Raw genomic sequence first — 19,122 nt, forward strand, 5'->3', positions numbered from 1 at the left:
CTATACTTGTTATACAATGTGCATAATTATACATAATCTCGCATAAATGATCTACATAAACAATATGATTGAATTCATGGGAAAAAATGACAAAGAATAGCTTTTTTTGCAAAAAATTTCCCTTTTTGGTTAGTCTGAATGTACCTAGCGTGAGAAGTCTTGGAATTTTTAGTGTGGGAAAATAGGTTATATAAATAGCAACTATATAAAAACTTGGTATCAAAAAACATTTAACCTTAAACTATCAAAAAGCTGTTCCAACAATAATTAAATATATCTCTTCTAACAAAAGTTCAAATTCTTACTAAGTAATAATTTTTTAAAAAATTTTGCTATATAAAAACGATTTAGTCATATCATATAGAAGTATCAAAATATGTAAAGAACAAGTACAGAATTAATAAAAATTAATTTTCATTTTTTTTTACTAATTTTCTTATAAAAATCAAAATCTTATTGTATGGATCTATAAAAACATATATGAACAAGTCAATTTATTAATATATATTATATTTATGATATATTTATATTATATATATATATAGAAAGATTATAAAAGAGTCGTGAATATATAAAAAATGAAAGATTAAATATAATTAAAGTATGTAACTTGTATTTAATGAGATGATCAGATATGACTTGGATATTGATAAGTGTAAATATATATGATATAATAGACTAAATATTATTGGGTAATATTAGTAATAGATAAGATGTTATTAATTTGTAGAATTAGTAAATTTAATATTATAAGTTTGTATATAAATTATTTGTTTATTGTTCAGTTATATATATAGCAGCTTAATTATGATCAATCTATATATATATTGGATCAGCTATCATATACTTATATATAAAATTTATGAGTCATAATCAACTTATATGTATATCATATTGATCATTATCAGCTTGTATATATATTGAATTAATTATTGTTAGCTTAGATATATACTATATTAGCTATAATTAGATTATATATATATATCTGATTGGCTGTTATCAACTTATAAATATATCAAATGGATTATCAATTGCTCATATACCTATAGTGTATCAGCTTCTGTAAGTTTATATGTATATCAGATTGGTTATAATCACTATGAGAAAAAGGTGGTCTTTTTTGAATTTGTAACTTCATTTTTGGCCTATAATAATCAAAAAATCACCAAAAAATCCAAGTTGAAACAAGAAAATCTTTTTTCTTTGAAATGGTTGATAAAAAGCAAATGAATCGCTTAAAATTAAATCTCAGGAGAGACAAATGTCCATTCTAATTAAACATCTTACATTTTTGGTAAATATATATTGGAATTGAGAAATATTGGATGTCAGAAATAAAAAAAAAGAAAATATCTAAACTTTCTGCTGCTTGGATAAAATTTGGTAAGACAATTTGAAAAAAAAAGAAAAATTTATTACAAAAAGAAAAAAAACAAATTATATATCACTTAAGGCACCAAGTGTCAATTTTGGGCCACGTTTAAGGCTAGGCCAAATGATGTAATGGCTACCATTGACATTTGATGGCACCAAGCCAACCAACTCTACAATGTCACTGGCATGAATCACTATAGTCTTTGGCTTTACTACAGATGTAATAGGCAATCCATTTTTCAAATGCATACTATATATGGTTATGAGAGCTAGTGGCCATCTGTTTGAGTTGTGTACATGTTAGAAGAATATAACCACCTTTCTGAAAAAATGCTTATATTCTGGACAGTAAGAGCAGGATCTTCTGGAGTTCATGTCCACTTGTAGCTGCACATGAACATGACATGCCTCTCTTGTAGAACTTTGGTTGAATGCAGCATCAAGAACACAACCATTAAGATAGGTCTTGCGGCTTGTCTTTATGGAAGGCTCAAGCATACTACATTCTTCTCCCTTCAAATCATAAAACGTTTTAAGAAGCAATGAAAGATGAGATCTATCTTCAAAGCTATCAAAAATTGTTAAATTCTTCAAAGGCCCCCAGAACTCAATCTCAGACTCAGCATTGGCAGGATCACCTCCTTCTGTAACAGGCCACCCATTGGTATATGCACTGTAAACTAGAAGGTTAGCTGGTAGAGTTTTTGTGTTTGCAATGGTTGTCAGTTCTGCTACATGCCGGGATTGTGCCAGTCTGATCATAATGTTTCCAGCGTTGACACTGACTTGGGAGTTACTCTTGATAGATCTGGAGTACTCACCAATGGCTCTTTCCATGGATCGTGTACTATACGCTCTTGGTGGGCCATATAGATCAATCATCTGAGGATAATGCTGAATAATGTGCTGGTTAATTGTGAACACACTAATGTCAATATCTGCTGTAGAAAGAAGACTCTCTAGGAATAAGTTCCATTCTACAAGATTACTAAGAAAAAAGATAAAAGTAAATTACTATGAAAAATGAAATAAAATATGGCATTAAACATATCTTCTTATTGAGGTTTGATCCTCTGCTGATAACTCCCAGCTCATGAGTAAATTGCATGTTTGAACCAGGCCAAGTAATGCATTTTGGGCAACCAAGTCCTGGACACACTCTGCAACCAACGTGGGGACAACAAAGAGTAAAAAGTCTGCCCAATCCACAGCTCTAAAGAAACCAGCATTCTTTGTCACATCTCTCCAGGCACCATACAACGATGTAGGGATTGTGGATTTTGCGGCTACCATTGCAGCACCAATCTCCCTTTGCGTGGCAAGAGAAAGACATAGAGGATGCTTGATTCCATACTTTCTGCATACAAGTCCCCATACCTGTTTACCGATTCCGTGGCACAGACCATGCATCTCGTCTAACGCAAAAAAATGGGCCAGAGAATGTTTCCATTGAAGCTAATGGTGACTGACCATTGAGCCCCTTTCTGTCTTCACTGCTTGTCAGATTGTAGTTTCTGAAACTCTCCAGTGAGCGCGTCTGGGTTCCAGGCAACATGCGGAAGTACTGGTCATGTTTAGGAGTTTGGCCCACTATGTGACAAATACAACAGCCATTCTTACTCGTGTGGCCAACATGGCATGCCAGCTTTGCCAGAGCTGGAATATCGCCAGTGGCCATGAGGACATGTACCTTTGCCCTGATCGTTGTTGTCGGTGTCTTTACTCCCATGCTTTCTGTCTGGAGTAAACAGAGATCTCTCAACATTGGCTCAAGAAAAGACCAGTGCAACCAGGAAGCATTGCTATTTGGATCATCCTGTTTTTCTCATAATGGATCGTCGGATTCAAGTTCAAGACAGTTGCATGAACAATGGTTACTGATCCAGGTACATTGTGTGGGTTGAACCCGTCCATGGACAACGAAATCGCAATATTGTTTTCATCAGAAAACAGATGCTTCATGGATTGGTATACATGACCATCGAAAACATCTGCTTTCTGCCCATCTTGGCTGGATTAGTGGTTATGACAATAGAGCATTTCAGCTCTGGTCTTGTCATCAGCCAAGCACAAAGCAAGCTGTCTGGCCAAAGGAAGCTGTACGATCGATCTCACAGGAACCCTGGTGTCACTTTTGCTAGTTTGGCCATTTTTGTATCTTGCTTCACCGCATTTTACGCATGCGATATCATTCTCATTGCTGAACTGCATACAACCTCTGATGCAAATGTCGTATCTGTCTGCTTTGATACCCAAGAAGCGCTCAAGAAGCTTGTTTCCAAGGTGTGGGCTGTATGCTCAGTACGTAATATTGATAGAACAATCAAGGATCTGGTTGAGGTGTTCTACAATCCTTTTGTGGGCTCGATGAGAAATTCCAAACTCTTGGATCAACTGCATGAACGCGAGATTCTTTTTATCATCGTTGCTGGGAACAGGAAGAGGCTGGCTAAAATCAAAGACTAGCGAGGGTGTGGTGCCTTCAATTTCGTCAATGACATTCTTGCATTCTTCTCCAAAATTGTACTATAGTAAGATAAACAACAATAAGTATGATTATCATAATATATGTATTTATATATCTCACTATGGACTCATCATCTTCAGTACTGTCAATGATATCTATATCCTCACTACTGCTTGTGTTGATGTTTTCTCTGTTTTTTTATCAAAGTATACAGCTAATTAATATACTGTCTATCATTTTGTGTTTTTGCTTTTGATAAGCTTACCCAAAAGCCAAGTTTGGAACCATTGCTGATGTAAACTGGCTTTGATCAGAAAGAGAGACAGTTTGGGAAACTTTGCCATTGGCAAGTAATTCTGCCCTATTTGTCATGCATCGTTTGAGACATCTTTTATATGTTTGACTGTTATTAAAGGTCGACTTGCAAGTACAGCATTAGTAACAAGTGGCTTTTGTAATTTTGGACATGTTTGAGGTAGGTAAAAAAAACTGTTATATAAGTAAGAATAGAATTAATTACTTTTTGAATATATAGCTTTATACTTAATTATATAAAGACAATAACGTTATATGCATTCTGAATATATGCTCGGGATCTTAAAGAAGTGTATGTATGTCATCAGTGAAGTTACTAGATCAATGTTTCTTCAGGAGTAACCAATAGATTTGTACAAATAATTTGAAATTAATAATTTGAAGCTAAAAAATTGAAGCTAAAGATTTGAAACTAATAATAGTTTCTGATAAAAAATTTTCTCTTTCTTTCTTTTTCTATAATAAACACGTAACTGATTTTTTCTTACAATTATGAACAATACAGACAATATAGTGATTCAGTTGCTTCAAGGAATACAAGCTGCACTTATTTCCCTAAAGAGTGGTCAAGAAGCATTGCTAGGCTGTTAAGAAGCATTAGAAAAAAAAACAAGATGCGATGCAACTTCAAATGACAAGTTTTTACAATGAATTTAAAGATCAGGAATTTTCAGATAGAACTATTGTAACCTCTACCAGTGTAAGCAAATACTATAACAACTAAAGTCCTTTCAATTAATGTCAAACATAATAGACTCTTACTGACATCATTCCAAGACCCGTATCAAAAATCAACGATATAACTTTAAAGCATATATACAAGATAATAACAGACAATCTTAGAATAGAATTGACCGAGGAAACCAAGAGAATTGTTAACACATGTACCAAGATCATATGTGATCAACTGGCAGCTCTTCCATCTGTTCAGGATCTTGGAACAAACCCTGGCTGGTCATTGCTTCCTCAAGAGGATAAAAACAGGCTGTGTATCAATCATTCCATCATACTCAGAGACAATGGAATCGATTTTACCAGATGCTACAGAAACTGGGCATCAATTGCAAGGGTTAGCCAGCTCTGGAGAGGGCGTAAGAAGCGAGAATACTCTGGTAAGTTCATATCTAGTAGGTACAATAAATTGTATAATTAATATGAGAATATGTAATAATCTGAAGAAATTTTAGCTAGTACAATTCATGAATAAAATATTATTTCTATTATAATAACCAATAAAAACATTTTTAAATAATGATCTTCTATGAAATAAAATTTTTTTGCCCAATTAAAACTGTGAATGGATCAGAATACATATATGATAACCAATTGAGAGAATGCTTTTGTTTAAATGACCAATACTATCAATGTACATACTGCAATAAAGTTTATATTATCCAATTAAAAGTAGCAGTATAACGAAAGTGTTTTATGAATGACAATACAAAGATTCTTTTTTTTATCTATACCAATAAGAAAGCTCTTTTTTATTTTCTTTCTACCAATAGAACGAGAAGAATAATACATAAATTTAAATATCAGGATATAAATAAAACCTAACATCCATCAGTCAACAAAGATCTAATTATATTTCCAAAAATAGGGATAGTCTTTTTACTGGTTTTACCAAAACTGCCACCCAAAAGACCACCTAAAATACCACCTAAAAGACCACCAAAAAGACCACTTTTTTTCCTGTAGTGAATCAGTATATATATATATATATATTAGATTAGTCACAATTAGCTTATATATATTAGGTCAGCTGTCATCTACTTATATATATATATTTAATCAGCTGATATTTACTTAGATATATATCAGATTGACCAACATCAGCTTATATATATATGAGATCAGCTATCATTGATTTATATATAATATCAATTGACTGTCATCCATTATATATATATTAAATTGACAGTTATTAGCTTATACATATATATCAGATTGGCTATTGTTAGCTTATATATTAGATTGACTATCATTGATTTATATATAATGCTAATTGACTGTTATTTACTTATATATATATCAGATTGACTGTTATTAACTAATGTATATATCAGATTGGCTGAAAGCAAATAGTATATATATAATATTGGCTGTCATTAACTTGCATATATATCCAATCAGCTGACATCTACTTGTATACACACCCACTGAAGTTTTTTTAATCTCAATGATGAAAAAGAAAAAAAAGTGTTTGTAAGGGTTTCCTTTTTAGAAAACTCAGACAAGTTTCGAGGGGGGTTTTCCTCAAATAGTAGAATTGGAGGGGGGCAAACATTGGAAATTTTTTTTTGGCTCAAAAAAGATATATTTTATTTTGTTTCAAAAAAAAGAATTAATTCTTGTAGTATTTCAGGTACGAAACAATAGAAAAATAAAATATTTGATAATAGAGACATATAGAAATACTTTGATACTGTATATCAGTTGTCTTTATTCATAAATAAAAAGTGTCCCTTTTTATAAGAAAACACAATCTGCTCTTGTCATTACGTCTTAGTTTCTTAAGGCTTTCTTCCTTTACTATATTTGGTTATTAGAGTGTATTTACTGCTTAACTAGTGTCGGAGTTACAATTATGACATCAAGTCATAAATCGTACTTCTTTAGCTCTTAGCTATTCTTTTCTTTTTTATACTAGAGCTTTAGGACTTCCTACTAAATTAGCTCTGTATCGATCTGACACAGTTTACCTGGCAGTATAATATAATTATCTTAACAATCTTTAAGATATTATCTACAGTACTAACTATAATAATTATTGGGCTAATTACTTAATCATTTATATAAATTTTATACTGACAAGATGATAGCTACTACACTATCCCCATATGAATATGTTCTTATATGTGTTAAATCCAACATCCGAGTGTCTGGATCACCACAATTCTACTAAGTATTTTATAAGCTATAAGCCGTTTCTTAATGGAAGCAGCTTTTACAGGTTTGAGAAAGCTAATAAATAAGAAAGCATATTAATATAACAATTTACAGAATGTTTATTTAAGTAGAAAATACCTTTTTATACTGCGTATATATTTACTAGCTATCATTCAAAACTTATCCAAGAGAAGTAAAGAAACAATTAGAATATGGAGCATAGATGATGTACTGTTTTAATATATATATTTAGTCCATACCTAATGTTTCTATAGCAAAAAAGCTGATTATGTATCTGGATAAATATCCTTGGTCTGCTGATAAGATTTGATTCCGTAATCTCATCTTTGCATCGCCTTTGAAGCCTAGCTAGATTATGATTTAGTAAGAATTCAAATAGATGCATAATAGAAATAGTACTCACTTTAATAAACTTCTATAATGTAGTATTCTCTGGCTAGATTACACTTGCGGTTTACCTTTAAACGATGACATGAAAATAATGAAAAAAAGAGACAAGTAAACAATTAGAAAATTAGCCTAAAGTCTATTATGTCCCTTTGTTTTTTAGTAGTCTCAGGAACTTATGAGTGGTGGCACTATGTCAAGAATCAGTGTATATGAGTACTTCTTTATTATATTCTTAGCAGTATTACTATCAAAGAAAGTCTAAATAGTTATAGAAAAATATAATAATATTAATGGTACATCAAAAATAATATAACAGCAATAAAATTAATGTAAACTTTTGTCATTATTGCTGACAATTACTGTGACATTGCAAACTTATATAATATAGTTCTCATTAAAATCTACTATAGTAATGTTGGCATTAGCTAGACTATTGTTATTTACTTCTATTACTCAAAAAATAATAGAAAAATATTTCGTAATGCTATATATTATGGCATGCAGTTGAGGATGTTCAATGACATGACAAAAAAACACAAATGATGAAAATAACTTAGAGAAAAATTATGTTTTCCAATAAATTTTATCCAATTAAATCTTCTGTTTTCTAACTCTCTGTCATTCTCCCCCCATTTCATACATTTATATCATCTGAATTCTATTTATGGTATACCAAAATATTATTTCATTTTTTTCTGGAATATGTCTCATCATTTTGCCCCCTCAAATCTGAAGCTTTTCATGTTTAATCTCAATTCATACTCTAAGCCAATAGAAAATTTGTTTTTGAGAAGAAATTTTCATATATAGAAGAAACCTCAGTGAGTATGTATATATAATATTGGCTGTTATCTGCTTATATATATGTGAGATCAGCTGACATTCACTTGTATATATATTAGATCAGCTGACATTAACTTATATATATATAATATTGTCTGTCATTCACTTGCATATACACCTGGCTTAGGGTGAAATTGACTTACTTCTAACTCCGCCATGACTTCTTTCTATGCAAGAAGATCATTCTCTATTTTTCTTTTATTTTAATTTCGTAATCTCTTTAATAAAACAAATCACAATGCCAAATAACAATAAAGCTAAAACTACTAACTCATATTATAAGACAACAGATTTCAAAAAAGAAATGATTATTGGAAGATATAAAGAAGGACATAGCTCCTATGAGATTTCAGATGCAGAAGGCATACCCCAATCAACTGTTTATTGTATAATTAAAAAATACAAGACAAAGAAGATGTGCGCTGAGAAGGAGTATCTTGGGGCTTCTAAGAAGCTATTACCACAGGCAATTTGTTATTTGAAGTTCACCAGAAAAAAAATAAATGCAACACATTAGCTACTATCACGCGCAGTGTTAAAGAGATGTTTGACATCTCAATCAGTCAAGCAACAGTACGCAAATATCTGTACGATATGGATCTTCACTTTTGTGTTGCTGTAGCCAAGCCTTACCTGGATGAAGCACATAAGAAGGCACGCTTGCAATGGGTTAGGGAGCAAAAAAATTGGAATGATGAATGGACATCAGTAATCTGGAGTTATGAGTTCAGATTCACCTTTTTTCAGAAAGGTGGACAGCAATATGTTTTGGCGCCAACCTCATGAGAAGTATGATGATGACTGTCTGGTACCAGCAATGCAAGGGTTGGGTGGTTCAATATCAGTTTGGGGATGTATTTGGGCAGGAGATGTTAACCCACTAGTTATATTAGATGACTACATGACAAAAGAAATGTATGTTCAGACACTGAGGGATAACTATCTCCTATTCCTTGCTGCCCTTCCTGACAAAGATATCACCACCACTGGAAAAATAGGGTAATTTCATCTGGATCAAATGTATCAAAAATGTAGATGATTGAGCCGATATCATCACAATTTTTGTGATATATCATTTTGAGCAATGGTAAAATATCATCTATGGTGCTGATGCGTATCATCATAACAATGGGTACACGAAAACCCAATGTAGAGCAATTGTCAGTTCGCAAACTATGGAAACTGAATAAATATTGTAGTTATGCTTTACTCCTATCAAGTCTACCTCTTTATGTGTTATATTTTGAGGTCTATCAAGAGCTAGCGTCCCATATTATTATTTTTACTGGGTTTTTTTATTGGCTGCAAAAATGCTTTAAAAACTATCAAAGAGATGATTGTAGGTTTTTTACAATATAAAGAAATGATGATAGTTAGTTTTTTATACATGCTCAAAGTGATAAAACTAGGTTTTTTATACACACAAAAGCAATGAAACTAGGTTGTTTTACAATGGAAAAGAGAAACAAAGCATGGGTAGATTTTTATAAACAAGTCTCTTTGGTTTGTTTATTTATTTTACTTTTATTTATTTATTTTTTGGAAAAACATTGGGTTATACATTTTTGTTCAATTTTGTTTTATTTGATAAGAAAATCTTTTTTAGATAAAAATCCTAATTTCGTGACAGTTTTGATACTATAGCTATTATAATCACTAATACTTCTTGCTTGCTATATATAATTTAAAGCCTTCCAGGAGTAGACATGGAATACATACTTTAATAGCATTCCTGCTATTAAAAAATGATTAATAGAAAAGAAGAATTAGTAAATGATTTAAATTGAAATTTCTTCATAAATACTCACAAGATGGAGAAGACTTGATATAAAATTGATATAAACATGTTCTTCAGAATTATCAAGACAATACCAGTAGTCTTTGAATAGAGATACATTCTAAAAATAAATAATTATTAATATTGTGCGTAGTAAAGGCGTATTTATTAAATATATTGTAGTTAACTTACCAAATATTACTGATTATACATCTTTCTGCATAATATCAGATATAACTAATAAATTGTAATAGAAATAAATATATACTTATGAGGAAGACAAAAGAATAATTTGAATTTTTTTAAGAAAAAAACTTACCATCATGTTTGATTAAAAGATGATGAGACTCAATGGAAATGAGTAGCAATGGCTAGACAAACAATATGATGGGTAACAAAGATCTGTAAGAGAATGATATCTTACCTTGATATATCAGACAGAGTATAGCCAAACAAAGAGATACATATTTGATATTAAGCTATAAAAGAAAGAAAAATTTATAAGTGAAATTGTAAAAACATAAGCAAAAGAGAAACAAAGAAAATATCAATAATAAATGTTGTTAAAAGAAAAAAAAAGAAAAAAAAAATTGTCTTAAAATCCAGTTTGACCCTGACAAAATGCGGACTGTAAAAAGTAATACTCCAAAAGAAGATGACCACCATCATCTTGAAATACTACTTTGTGCCTCATTGAGTTAGAAAAGAAGTTGTCTAAATGTGGATCAAGCCGTTGGGAGATGTGCTTAAATATCAAATGAAAGGTAGAGAGTTAATCTGCACCACTTATCCTCTTTACTAGTATGTAAATTTTAAATATGATATAACAAGTGTAGTGAATTGTACAATATTAGTTGAAAATTATTAATATTTATTTTATTAACAGAAAATGACAAAGCATATTCCTACTGCTCCCCGCCGACCCAACCTACACATAAATGCTGTTCTTAATAGCATAATTGCAGGTGTTGTTGCTCCAATTGATACACCAACTCCAGAAGTAGCAGTTGACACAGCCCCTGAAGTTCAAGTCGCTGTGACCCCAATGGATCACGTCCTTACCTTGTTGGCAGTCAACAATGTGTTGATGCAATCCTTGCAAGAAAATGCAAAAGGAGTGACTGATGCAATAACTCATTTGAAGAATGGCCTGGATTTGTCCAACAAGACAAATGAATTTTTGAAGAACTTGGTCCTTCAGCTCATGACTAAAAATGCCAAAATAAAAAAGGCAATGACTAGCCCAAGTTCCGTGATGCCTTCTGTTGTACCAGTGAATTATTCTTCTTCCATGGATGATGATCTTGACCTTGGAGCGAAATATCATCCCTTGATTTCTGTAAGTAAATTGATAATAATAACATTACTGATTAATATATCTAATACTGTTTTTATAGCAACTTATCAATAGTTACATCAAGAAACCAAACTTTGTTAGCACAGACCCACTCAAAGTTGCTGAGAATAATAATAGATCAGCATGGTCAATGACTGGCACGTATGGCAATAAGTACAACAAGACACTTGCACTGGCTCTCTTCAAGTACCTGAGACTTCAAAGATGTTGCACAAATGTGTCAAAGAGTGTCATTATGAATATAATAAAGAATCACTACCAAAATCAAGTGCGGGTCTTCCGGACCTCAGCAGAGAAGATTATGGCTAGAAATAAAGCTGGAAGATGACGCAACAGAAAGAAGACCGTAAGTTTTAAAACAAAGTTAATTTACTATTGATTTAATGTTTTAATAGAATATTTTTTGGTAGCTTCTTGACCGTCATATTATCACGTACCAGACATACACAGAGGCTATTCATGAGGGCATGAATCGATATGATTGCGGAAATATTCTTTCTATTGACGTGATGTCTGATGGCGAGTCGGATGGAGATAACAAAGTGCAGGCATATCGTCCCAGCTGGAGAACTGATGAGGTAATGTTAAACATCTATTTATGTTTTAAAGAAAATAATAATACTTTATTAATACTATTTATTCTTTAAACCAGCTCCAGACGTTTATTAGTACTATTGATGAACTTACTGTTATCCGTTTGAAGAAAAATTCAGAAAGCTTGAAAAAGCGCATCCCTTATGAGAAAGAAGTGAGCATTCCCGAGAATTTGGCAGTCACTTTACCAGATTGGTGCTTTTCAAAATAAATCATTTTTTTCTTGCCAACTATTTTAGAGTCTTTTTTCTACTTGTTTATGTTTACGGATTAGCATGATGTATACAGATGCATGTATAGCATGCCAAGTACAAACAAAAATTTATAGAAATAATAAAAAATAAATGTGCAGCTATATATATTAGTCTGTATTAATTAATACACTGGAAAAATGACCTGACATACGTATGTGTAAAGGCGTAGTTACTCAGGTGTCAAGACGAGGTTTAACATTGAGTCCAGATACATATCACCATGTAACAAGTTCGTCTTAGCACCATGTGCCATGACCAGCTATACACATGTGTGGGGTCAAATAAAAATGACGGGGATATAGTTCTTTAGCACTTTCGGTGTGTTGATCTGATTTGGGATATTGAAAAGAGTTTTTTGAAACCAAGGTTTTATTTTTATATGTTTTATATGGAGCTTTAAAGGTGGATAATATATTTATTTTCGATCTTGACACAGTAGTATAGTTCAACATTACACCTCTTCGTTATCTTTTATATCCAATTAAATTCAATACTTGAGCAATTCTTTGGATTCTGAACCATAGTATAGTTCAATTGTTTTTATTTTAATTTCAGAAATTGTTTTATTGGTAGAAGTTTATAATAGTATTTATTTGGAAAGAACAGAATGTTTCTAGAATTATAACAATCTTATAGTATTGATTTATTAGATATCCGTTATTGCTTCTACTGGTCTGCTTGATACTGTTTGAATAGAATAATTATCTACAGAAAAGAAATACCTGAAAATATAAAAAGAAAGCAGACTGTTTGTTGAAATACAACAGTCTTTAAGAAGCATAGAAAAATTATTAGCTATGTGTGCTGGGTACTATATTTAATGTAGTATGCTCTTACATTTTGTGTACACTTTTATACTTATCTTGTAAATATTGGAAAAGAGCAAGCAAAAAATAGATGTCGATATTGATAATCCATGGCGTTCCTTATGATATCTTTCACTATAAAAACAACGAAAAACATTAATTTTTGTGAATCGAATAAAATAATAAATAATTTACATACCAGTAGCAAGAATATATATTAACAGAGATAGATTGTCTTTGTAAACACTTGATAGAAGTCTAGTGAAAAATAATAATATTTTATGTTAACACATTATAATATTAATATAACTAAAATAAAAAATAAAGTAGTGATCCTTACCATGTAATGTCATTTCCAGCTGTATAATGTAAGGGAAATCAAAGACGGGATCAACAGTGTTCATCTATAATAAGACTTCATTTTAGTAAGATACATGTCAAAATAATATATATATATATATACTACCTTGATGTTTTTAACCAAATTCATTTGTAGCAGTTATTCTTGATGATCAAGTCTGTAATAAAAAAAACAAGTCAGAAGGATTTTTATAGATGTCAATTTCGCAAAATATAATATTGACCTTTGTTAATCTGGACAGCGATTGTGAAATGAATGCATTTAAATGAGAGCAAACGAGTATCTATTATGATAATAAAAGAATGTATTAATTTTTATTGTTTATAAAAAAGTATTTAATAAAGAAGTATGTTACCAAAAAAAAAGCCACTAATATAATAATGACAAACGTTGGAAAAGAGGAAAGGAGCAGAAAAGAAGAAAGAAAAAGACGTAATTTTTTTTTCCGCATTTGAAACAAAATACCAAAAAGCTTATCCAATAAACGATAGCAAAAAAAAAACTGAAAAGAGGTGATCAATTGAGGCCAAAAAATGTATCAAGGCCGATTTGCATCTCAGTGTTTCAAGAAGTTGTCTTTGAAGTGTTCCTGAAGCATCACTACCGCCTATAAATACTTAATATTTCTACTTGCAATTCAATGTCACTCACTCTTGATTATATCATCTCAACAAATCTACGTTGCGAATTTATTGTAATTTACATAACAAAATAGATGGATTGTCTCTTACAAAAGAGAATAAAAAAGAAAAAGAACTAATATTAACAATTGAAAATATTATAATATATTACAGATAATGCCTACCCCCAACCGCAGACTCGCTCCTTCTCTTGCTAGCACTGATGTCCAGTTGCTACAAGCTTTGAATGCGATGAAAGAAGAGATGAAGGCCATGAAAGATAAGATCACATTGATGGATACAAGAATCGGTGTAGTGATCACCGGTAATGCAACCGCCATTAATGGCATTGATGCCTTGTCTGCCCTCCCAGCATCTGCGCATGTGCCCACTAGTGTTGCATCCACTTCTGCTGCCCTTCCCATCACCGAATCAAGTGATACTAACGCTGTATTTGTAAGTATAAAGATACAAAAGACACTTGCCAATCTTTTTGCTAATTAAAATATAATAGGGATACATTCATGGTTATATGTGGAACCCAAAGCTAAAATCAAGAGACCAGGCAGAAATCCAAGCGAACGCCATAAAACCAAAGTGGGCAATTGATGTTCGTTTTGATCGCTCTCCAAATAGAGAGTTAGTCAAACAACTCTTGTATTACTTGGAAAAGAAGTTTGCTGGCACTGATATGAGGACACGCGACCTTCGTAAGTGTATATATACAAACTTCTGTAGTAGATGTCACCAGCAAAGGGAACTTCCGGAAACAAGACGAGCCTTGAATACTAATTCAAGAAGATCTGGCCATGAAACTGATGTAAACTATATTTTCAATTTATGCTAAATAATAACAATTAGAATATTAATTGTATTGTCTTTTTCCTTTAGAACTACACTCGCCGTCGCCTTGCTTATGATGCTTACAAGGCTGACATTGATCTCAAGATGGGTCAAAACTGCTCTGGACTGATCCAAAAGTCGGTCATGTCTGAAGGCAAATCAGATGATGATATGTCCCCCTCTCAGCCAAGAAATGAGATTTGTGTTGCTCGCCTAAGTTGGAGAAGTGACGAGGTAAAACCTAACAGTTTTCTTTTTTGAATGATGCCAGGCTGAATGTTAATATATGTTTATTACTTAGCTTAACAAATTCATTACGGAGGTTGACTCGTTTGTTGTTAAGCAATTGGGTGCAAATTCCCGCCAACTGCTTAAGAGAGTTTATGGTAGAACAGTGGAATCAACAGTCCCAATTGATTTAGATCCTGCTCTACCTCAATGGGCTCTAAAATATAGGTCATAAATAAAACTCATTTTTTGTCATTTTTTTTCTTTTACTCTCAAAATTTCTTAACACATATGTATTGTTCGCAACATATATAATAAGACTACATTAGCTTATGTCTTGAAAATTTTTATTAAAAAAGAAATGTATTAAATATTAATTGTATTGTTTGTGTAGTAAAGCATTGACAAGTATTTTCTTATTATTTGTGCTGGTTTTATAATCACATGTTGTAACAACTGATGATATTCGATGTACTGGCAAGATGCATTCAAAATCACATGCAATAAAATCTGCACTGCAGATGTCAACACTTTCCAACTCTCTTGAATGGTCATGCTCAATCTGGAACTACTTAACAAACGCAAACACGTGTTTAGCTTGATAAATGACACATGTTTGGAGCTCTGTGTTATATACTGGTGAAGTGAAAGAGTGCAAGAACAGATACTGAATTTGGTCAGTGTATGCCAACCGATTATTGCCTTGACTTCCAAGGAACAGAGATTGAACAAATGAGCCACGACCAGAAGCATATTTGCAGCCTTTGTAAACCTGGCCAAGCAAATTGATTGATTTCAACTTTATGATTTGGTTATTGACAAAGGAGAATGAAGAGCAGGGATGCTGGTAACCTTCAAGATTTGGCATGCAGTATGCAACTTTATAGTAATCAAGCAAATGAGGATAGTTGACATCACTCATTGCTGATGGGGGTTCAATATGGAGAGGAAATGTGGATGGAGGAAGAGGTTCATTGCCAAGGAATGGAAGAGAAGGGTTTGAATATGCTTGGATGAAGGCTGATAGTCTGAACGGGCACTGGGAAAAAGTTATTGTATTTTTTGAAGTGGAGGGTTGAGCTGTGGCAGTAAGCTTGGCAAGAAGAGGAAGAAACGGTACTTGACTTGGGCATGTGAGAGCAGCATGAACGATATCACCTTTGAATGTATCTTGGACGAAACTATTCATGTATGTAACCTCAAAGGAATCTTTTCTGTTCGTATTCACGTTCTTTAGCAGACCATTATATCGCTCAAACCTAAAGAGCCAATATCCATATACTGGTCCAAAATCACAGATGGTCTCACGAAGATGAAGATGTAAATGCATGTTACAGGTGAGAATAGTTGGAGTGTAAATACGCTGGCACTCAGTACAGAATTCTTGAAAAAATTTATGGCCATCATCAATGTCAGAGAACGTGATGCTTGGCTTTACTAATTGGCGGCAGGCATCAACAAAACTGATCCAATTTCTGAACATTTCAATTGGCAGGACGGCCTTCAACAAGATAGGCGAATACACTAGCACCCAGGACTTCCATTCATCAGCTTTCATGTATGGAAAGCCCTTTCCAATCTTCGATTTCAACACCACGTAATCCATTGGCACCACCATTGTCTCTGCCATTGTTTGCATTGTAGCTAGCTTCCTATCGTCTATCAGTCCTTCTTTTATCCACCGCTCCATCATTCTCTTTGGTGTCCCCAGGAATAAATTATGCATGGGATCGATGATCGTTCCACGTACTAGATCAAAGTATCCAAGGCAATGCAGCTGCGACCATCGAACACCATTTTCGATTTCCAACTGATGCCTTTCTGAGGGCGTACTGGCACTCTTCCACTCCTCAGCATGCAACCTGTTTTCCAGACCGCTACGGATTTTCCACGTCGAATAGTCGAACCCACTGAAGTCGACCGGATTGGTGCTTGGTAACCTGGTAAACTGCCTCACACATCTGGGGCATGCACAAGTACTGTTGTGGGCGGTGAATCCACTGGTCTTCCTGGCGGCGGGGATGTCACAGGCAACCATATGTAACGCGGCACATACATTAACACCGGCTGGGCACTCAAAGGTCGGGATGGTTATCTCCGTAAACAACTGCAGCAATTCATTGACTATTGGCTTTAAATAGTGGTTGATCTCTTCGGTCTTTGGCTCCTTAGAACCAGGCATCAAACCAACAAGGATGACATTTTCAGGCTTAAATCTTTCCTCACGAGGCAAGTTATTTATCGCAAGGTAGATAGCTCCAGTTGAATATGTAACGCCATCAAATGGCTGGAACCAGTCGATGTTCATTGTTAGCATCAATGAACGAGGTTAATCCACAAAAGATACGCCACTTTGGTCCTTTAGCTCCTTTCACATAGCACCATCATAGACGTCACATAGTGTATCTACGACCTTAAGCTCTTTGTTCCATTGTCTGATTTTTTGCTCGAACCCAGAACAAAGAAAGAAAACTTGTAATGATCTCTGGATAGAGTTGTAGACGTATGATCGCTTGGCTACCATGGCACCAGAAGATGAAACCTTCATCAATTCACAATTGCATGCTGATCGAGAACCATGCTTTTTGAAGTCGCAATGAGTAGGGAGAGGCACATCTTGTTCGTAAACCTTGTGGCAGTCTTCACATACAACAGACTTCTTGATACCATTGGCGTAATTGGAAAAACCAGTCATTTTTTGCAGGCCAATAAGACTTGTTGGTAATTGGAAATCTTTGCCGTAGATCTTGAGTAACTGATTGATAAATTCAATCAATACGGCGGCACCTTTGTTAACAACATAACGCGAGATAAAAAGAACGGCAAAGGTAGCAATGAACCGATGGACAGGGTTTTCAGGCATGTTAGGAGCATCAAATGGGTCTATTTAAAATTAACAAATATAAATTAGAACAAATTTTCTTTAGGTCTGTTTTTAAGAAAACAAAATCATTTATGACTGACCTTCATTAACAAACTCTTCAACGTCTGTCTCGACACCTTCTTCTTCACCACTGCCAGAGTCAGAGTTCATGTCTCTTTCAATGTCAGAGTCATTGCCATTGACCTCGCTGATCTCATCGTCTACCGAGACATTGTCAGCCATCGTGGCGGCATTCGAATCAGGTGAGTCGGCCTGATCGTCTATTTTTTCGATGGATTCAGATTGACAGGTCGGGATATATACAAATATAGATTAGTTTAGCTTATTGTCTCTACTGGTTTTCAAATATTTTCTTTTCTTTTCTTTTCTTACATTGGGTATCAACGTCCATCATTTGTTCTTCTTGCACAGCTGTGTTTCATTAAAATTAAAAAAATAAAGAAGTTATTACTCAGTAATTGAAAAATAAACCCTGAATATAACATACTATTTGCCAATCTTTCAGCCATATCCAGTCTCTCGATTCTCTCAAGCTCATCTTTTCTAATATGGTGCTCAGCGGTTCTGCTTGTCACCAATGAGTATCCCTGTGAATTTCTGCTACATTGAGCACAACGGCAGACAACATTACGGCGGTGGGGGATAGAAGGCATTTTATGTGTTTTGTTTGATATGATTTATTGAAAATAAAAAGAGGAACAAGTGTAAAATATACTTTATTTGCACCGACTTTATAGTAAAAAAAAAGCATTATATTTTATGGTTGTTTAATTAAATTCTTCTAACAAGTTCTTTTCTATATTATTAAACATAGAAAGAGACATGACAATTATGATATTATCAATTCATAGTCTTTATTCAAATGTTTTCAAGAATGCCTGTTGTGTGTAAAAGACATATATTTTTCTACTATGAGTTTATAAATAGATTATTGCGAGAGTAAATCCAGAAAATAGTAGGAATAAAAAAAAAGGGGTGGTAGAATGAGAATTATGATAGGTCTCTGTATGTGAATTTAGCCTTCTGTACCAGACTGATATTCTAAAATTCTGTTAGCCAATGAAACCAACTAAAACTACATCTTTGACCTGAACTTCAA

General features: G+C 33.2%; 6 protein-coding genes across 6 annotated transcripts; 3 read left to right on the top strand and 3 right to left on the bottom strand.

The window, feature by feature from the left end:
* Window positions 1-1,437: 1,437 nt before the first annotated feature.
* On the bottom strand, window positions 1,438-3,336 carry PHYBLDRAFT_149822 (hypothetical protein; the record flags this gene model as incomplete). The annotated part of the gene is made up of 6 exons (XM_018432342.1): window positions 1,438-1,586; window positions 1,722-2,362; window positions 2,459-2,789; window positions 2,845-2,964; window positions 2,995-3,190; window positions 3,253-3,336. The coding sequence occupies 6 exons, from the start codon at window positions 3,334-3,336 to the stop codon at window positions 1,438-1,440; spliced, it is 1,521 nt and encodes a 506-aa protein (XP_018286851.1).
* Window positions 3,337-3,390: 54 nt separating this feature from the next.
* Window positions 3,391-4,213, bottom strand: PHYBLDRAFT_149823 (hypothetical protein; the record flags this gene model as incomplete). Its single annotated transcript, XM_018432343.1, has 4 exons — window positions 3,391-3,645; window positions 3,724-3,900; window positions 3,962-4,031; window positions 4,107-4,213. The coding sequence occupies 4 exons, from the start codon at window positions 4,211-4,213 to the stop codon at window positions 3,391-3,393; spliced, it is 609 nt and encodes a 202-aa protein (XP_018286852.1).
* A 562-nt stretch (window positions 4,214-4,775) lies between these two features.
* PHYBLDRAFT_66918 (hypothetical protein) lies at window positions 4,776-5,363 on the top strand (the record flags this gene model as incomplete). The annotated part of the gene is made up of 3 exons (XM_018441705.1): window positions 4,776-4,856; window positions 4,911-5,268; window positions 5,335-5,363. The coding sequence occupies 3 exons, from the start codon at window positions 4,776-4,778 to the stop codon at window positions 5,361-5,363; spliced, it is 468 nt and encodes a 155-aa protein (XP_018286853.1).
* A 5,602-nt stretch (window positions 5,364-10,965) lies between these two features.
* Window positions 10,966-12,238, top strand: PHYBLDRAFT_149825 (hypothetical protein; the record flags this gene model as incomplete). Its single annotated transcript, XM_018432344.1, has 4 exons — window positions 10,966-11,415; window positions 11,474-11,701; window positions 11,844-12,011; window positions 12,086-12,238. 4 exons carry the CDS (start codon window positions 10,966-10,968, stop codon window positions 12,236-12,238), a joined length of 999 nt encoding a protein of 332 aa, XP_018286854.1.
* Window positions 12,239-14,245: 2,007 nt separating this feature from the next.
* Window positions 14,246-15,374, top strand: PHYBLDRAFT_66921 (hypothetical protein; the record flags this gene model as incomplete). The annotated part of the gene is made up of 4 exons (XM_018441706.1): window positions 14,246-14,524; window positions 14,583-14,888; window positions 14,960-15,145; window positions 15,213-15,374. The coding sequence occupies 4 exons, from the start codon at window positions 14,246-14,248 to the stop codon at window positions 15,372-15,374; spliced, it is 933 nt and encodes a 310-aa protein (XP_018286855.1).
* Window positions 15,375-15,512: 138 nt separating this feature from the next.
* On the bottom strand, window positions 15,513-18,676 carry PHYBLDRAFT_172677 (C2H2-type zinc finger transcription factor; the record flags this gene model as incomplete). Its single annotated transcript, XM_018436849.1, has 6 exons — window positions 15,513-15,707; window positions 15,729-16,916; window positions 17,613-18,022; window positions 18,104-18,283; window positions 18,396-18,434; window positions 18,511-18,676. 6 exons carry the CDS (start codon window positions 18,674-18,676, stop codon window positions 15,513-15,515), a joined length of 2,178 nt encoding a protein of 725 aa, XP_018286856.1.
* Window positions 18,677-19,122: the final 446 nt, after the last annotated feature.

The sequence above is a fragment of the Phycomyces blakesleeanus genome, assembly GCF_001638985.1.
Source record: "Phycomyces blakesleeanus NRRL 1555(-) unplaced genomic scaffold PHYBLscaffold_23, whole genome shotgun sequence".
Lineage (NCBI taxonomy): Eukaryota > Fungi > Mucoromycota > Mucoromycetes > Mucorales > Phycomycetaceae > Phycomyces > Phycomyces blakesleeanus.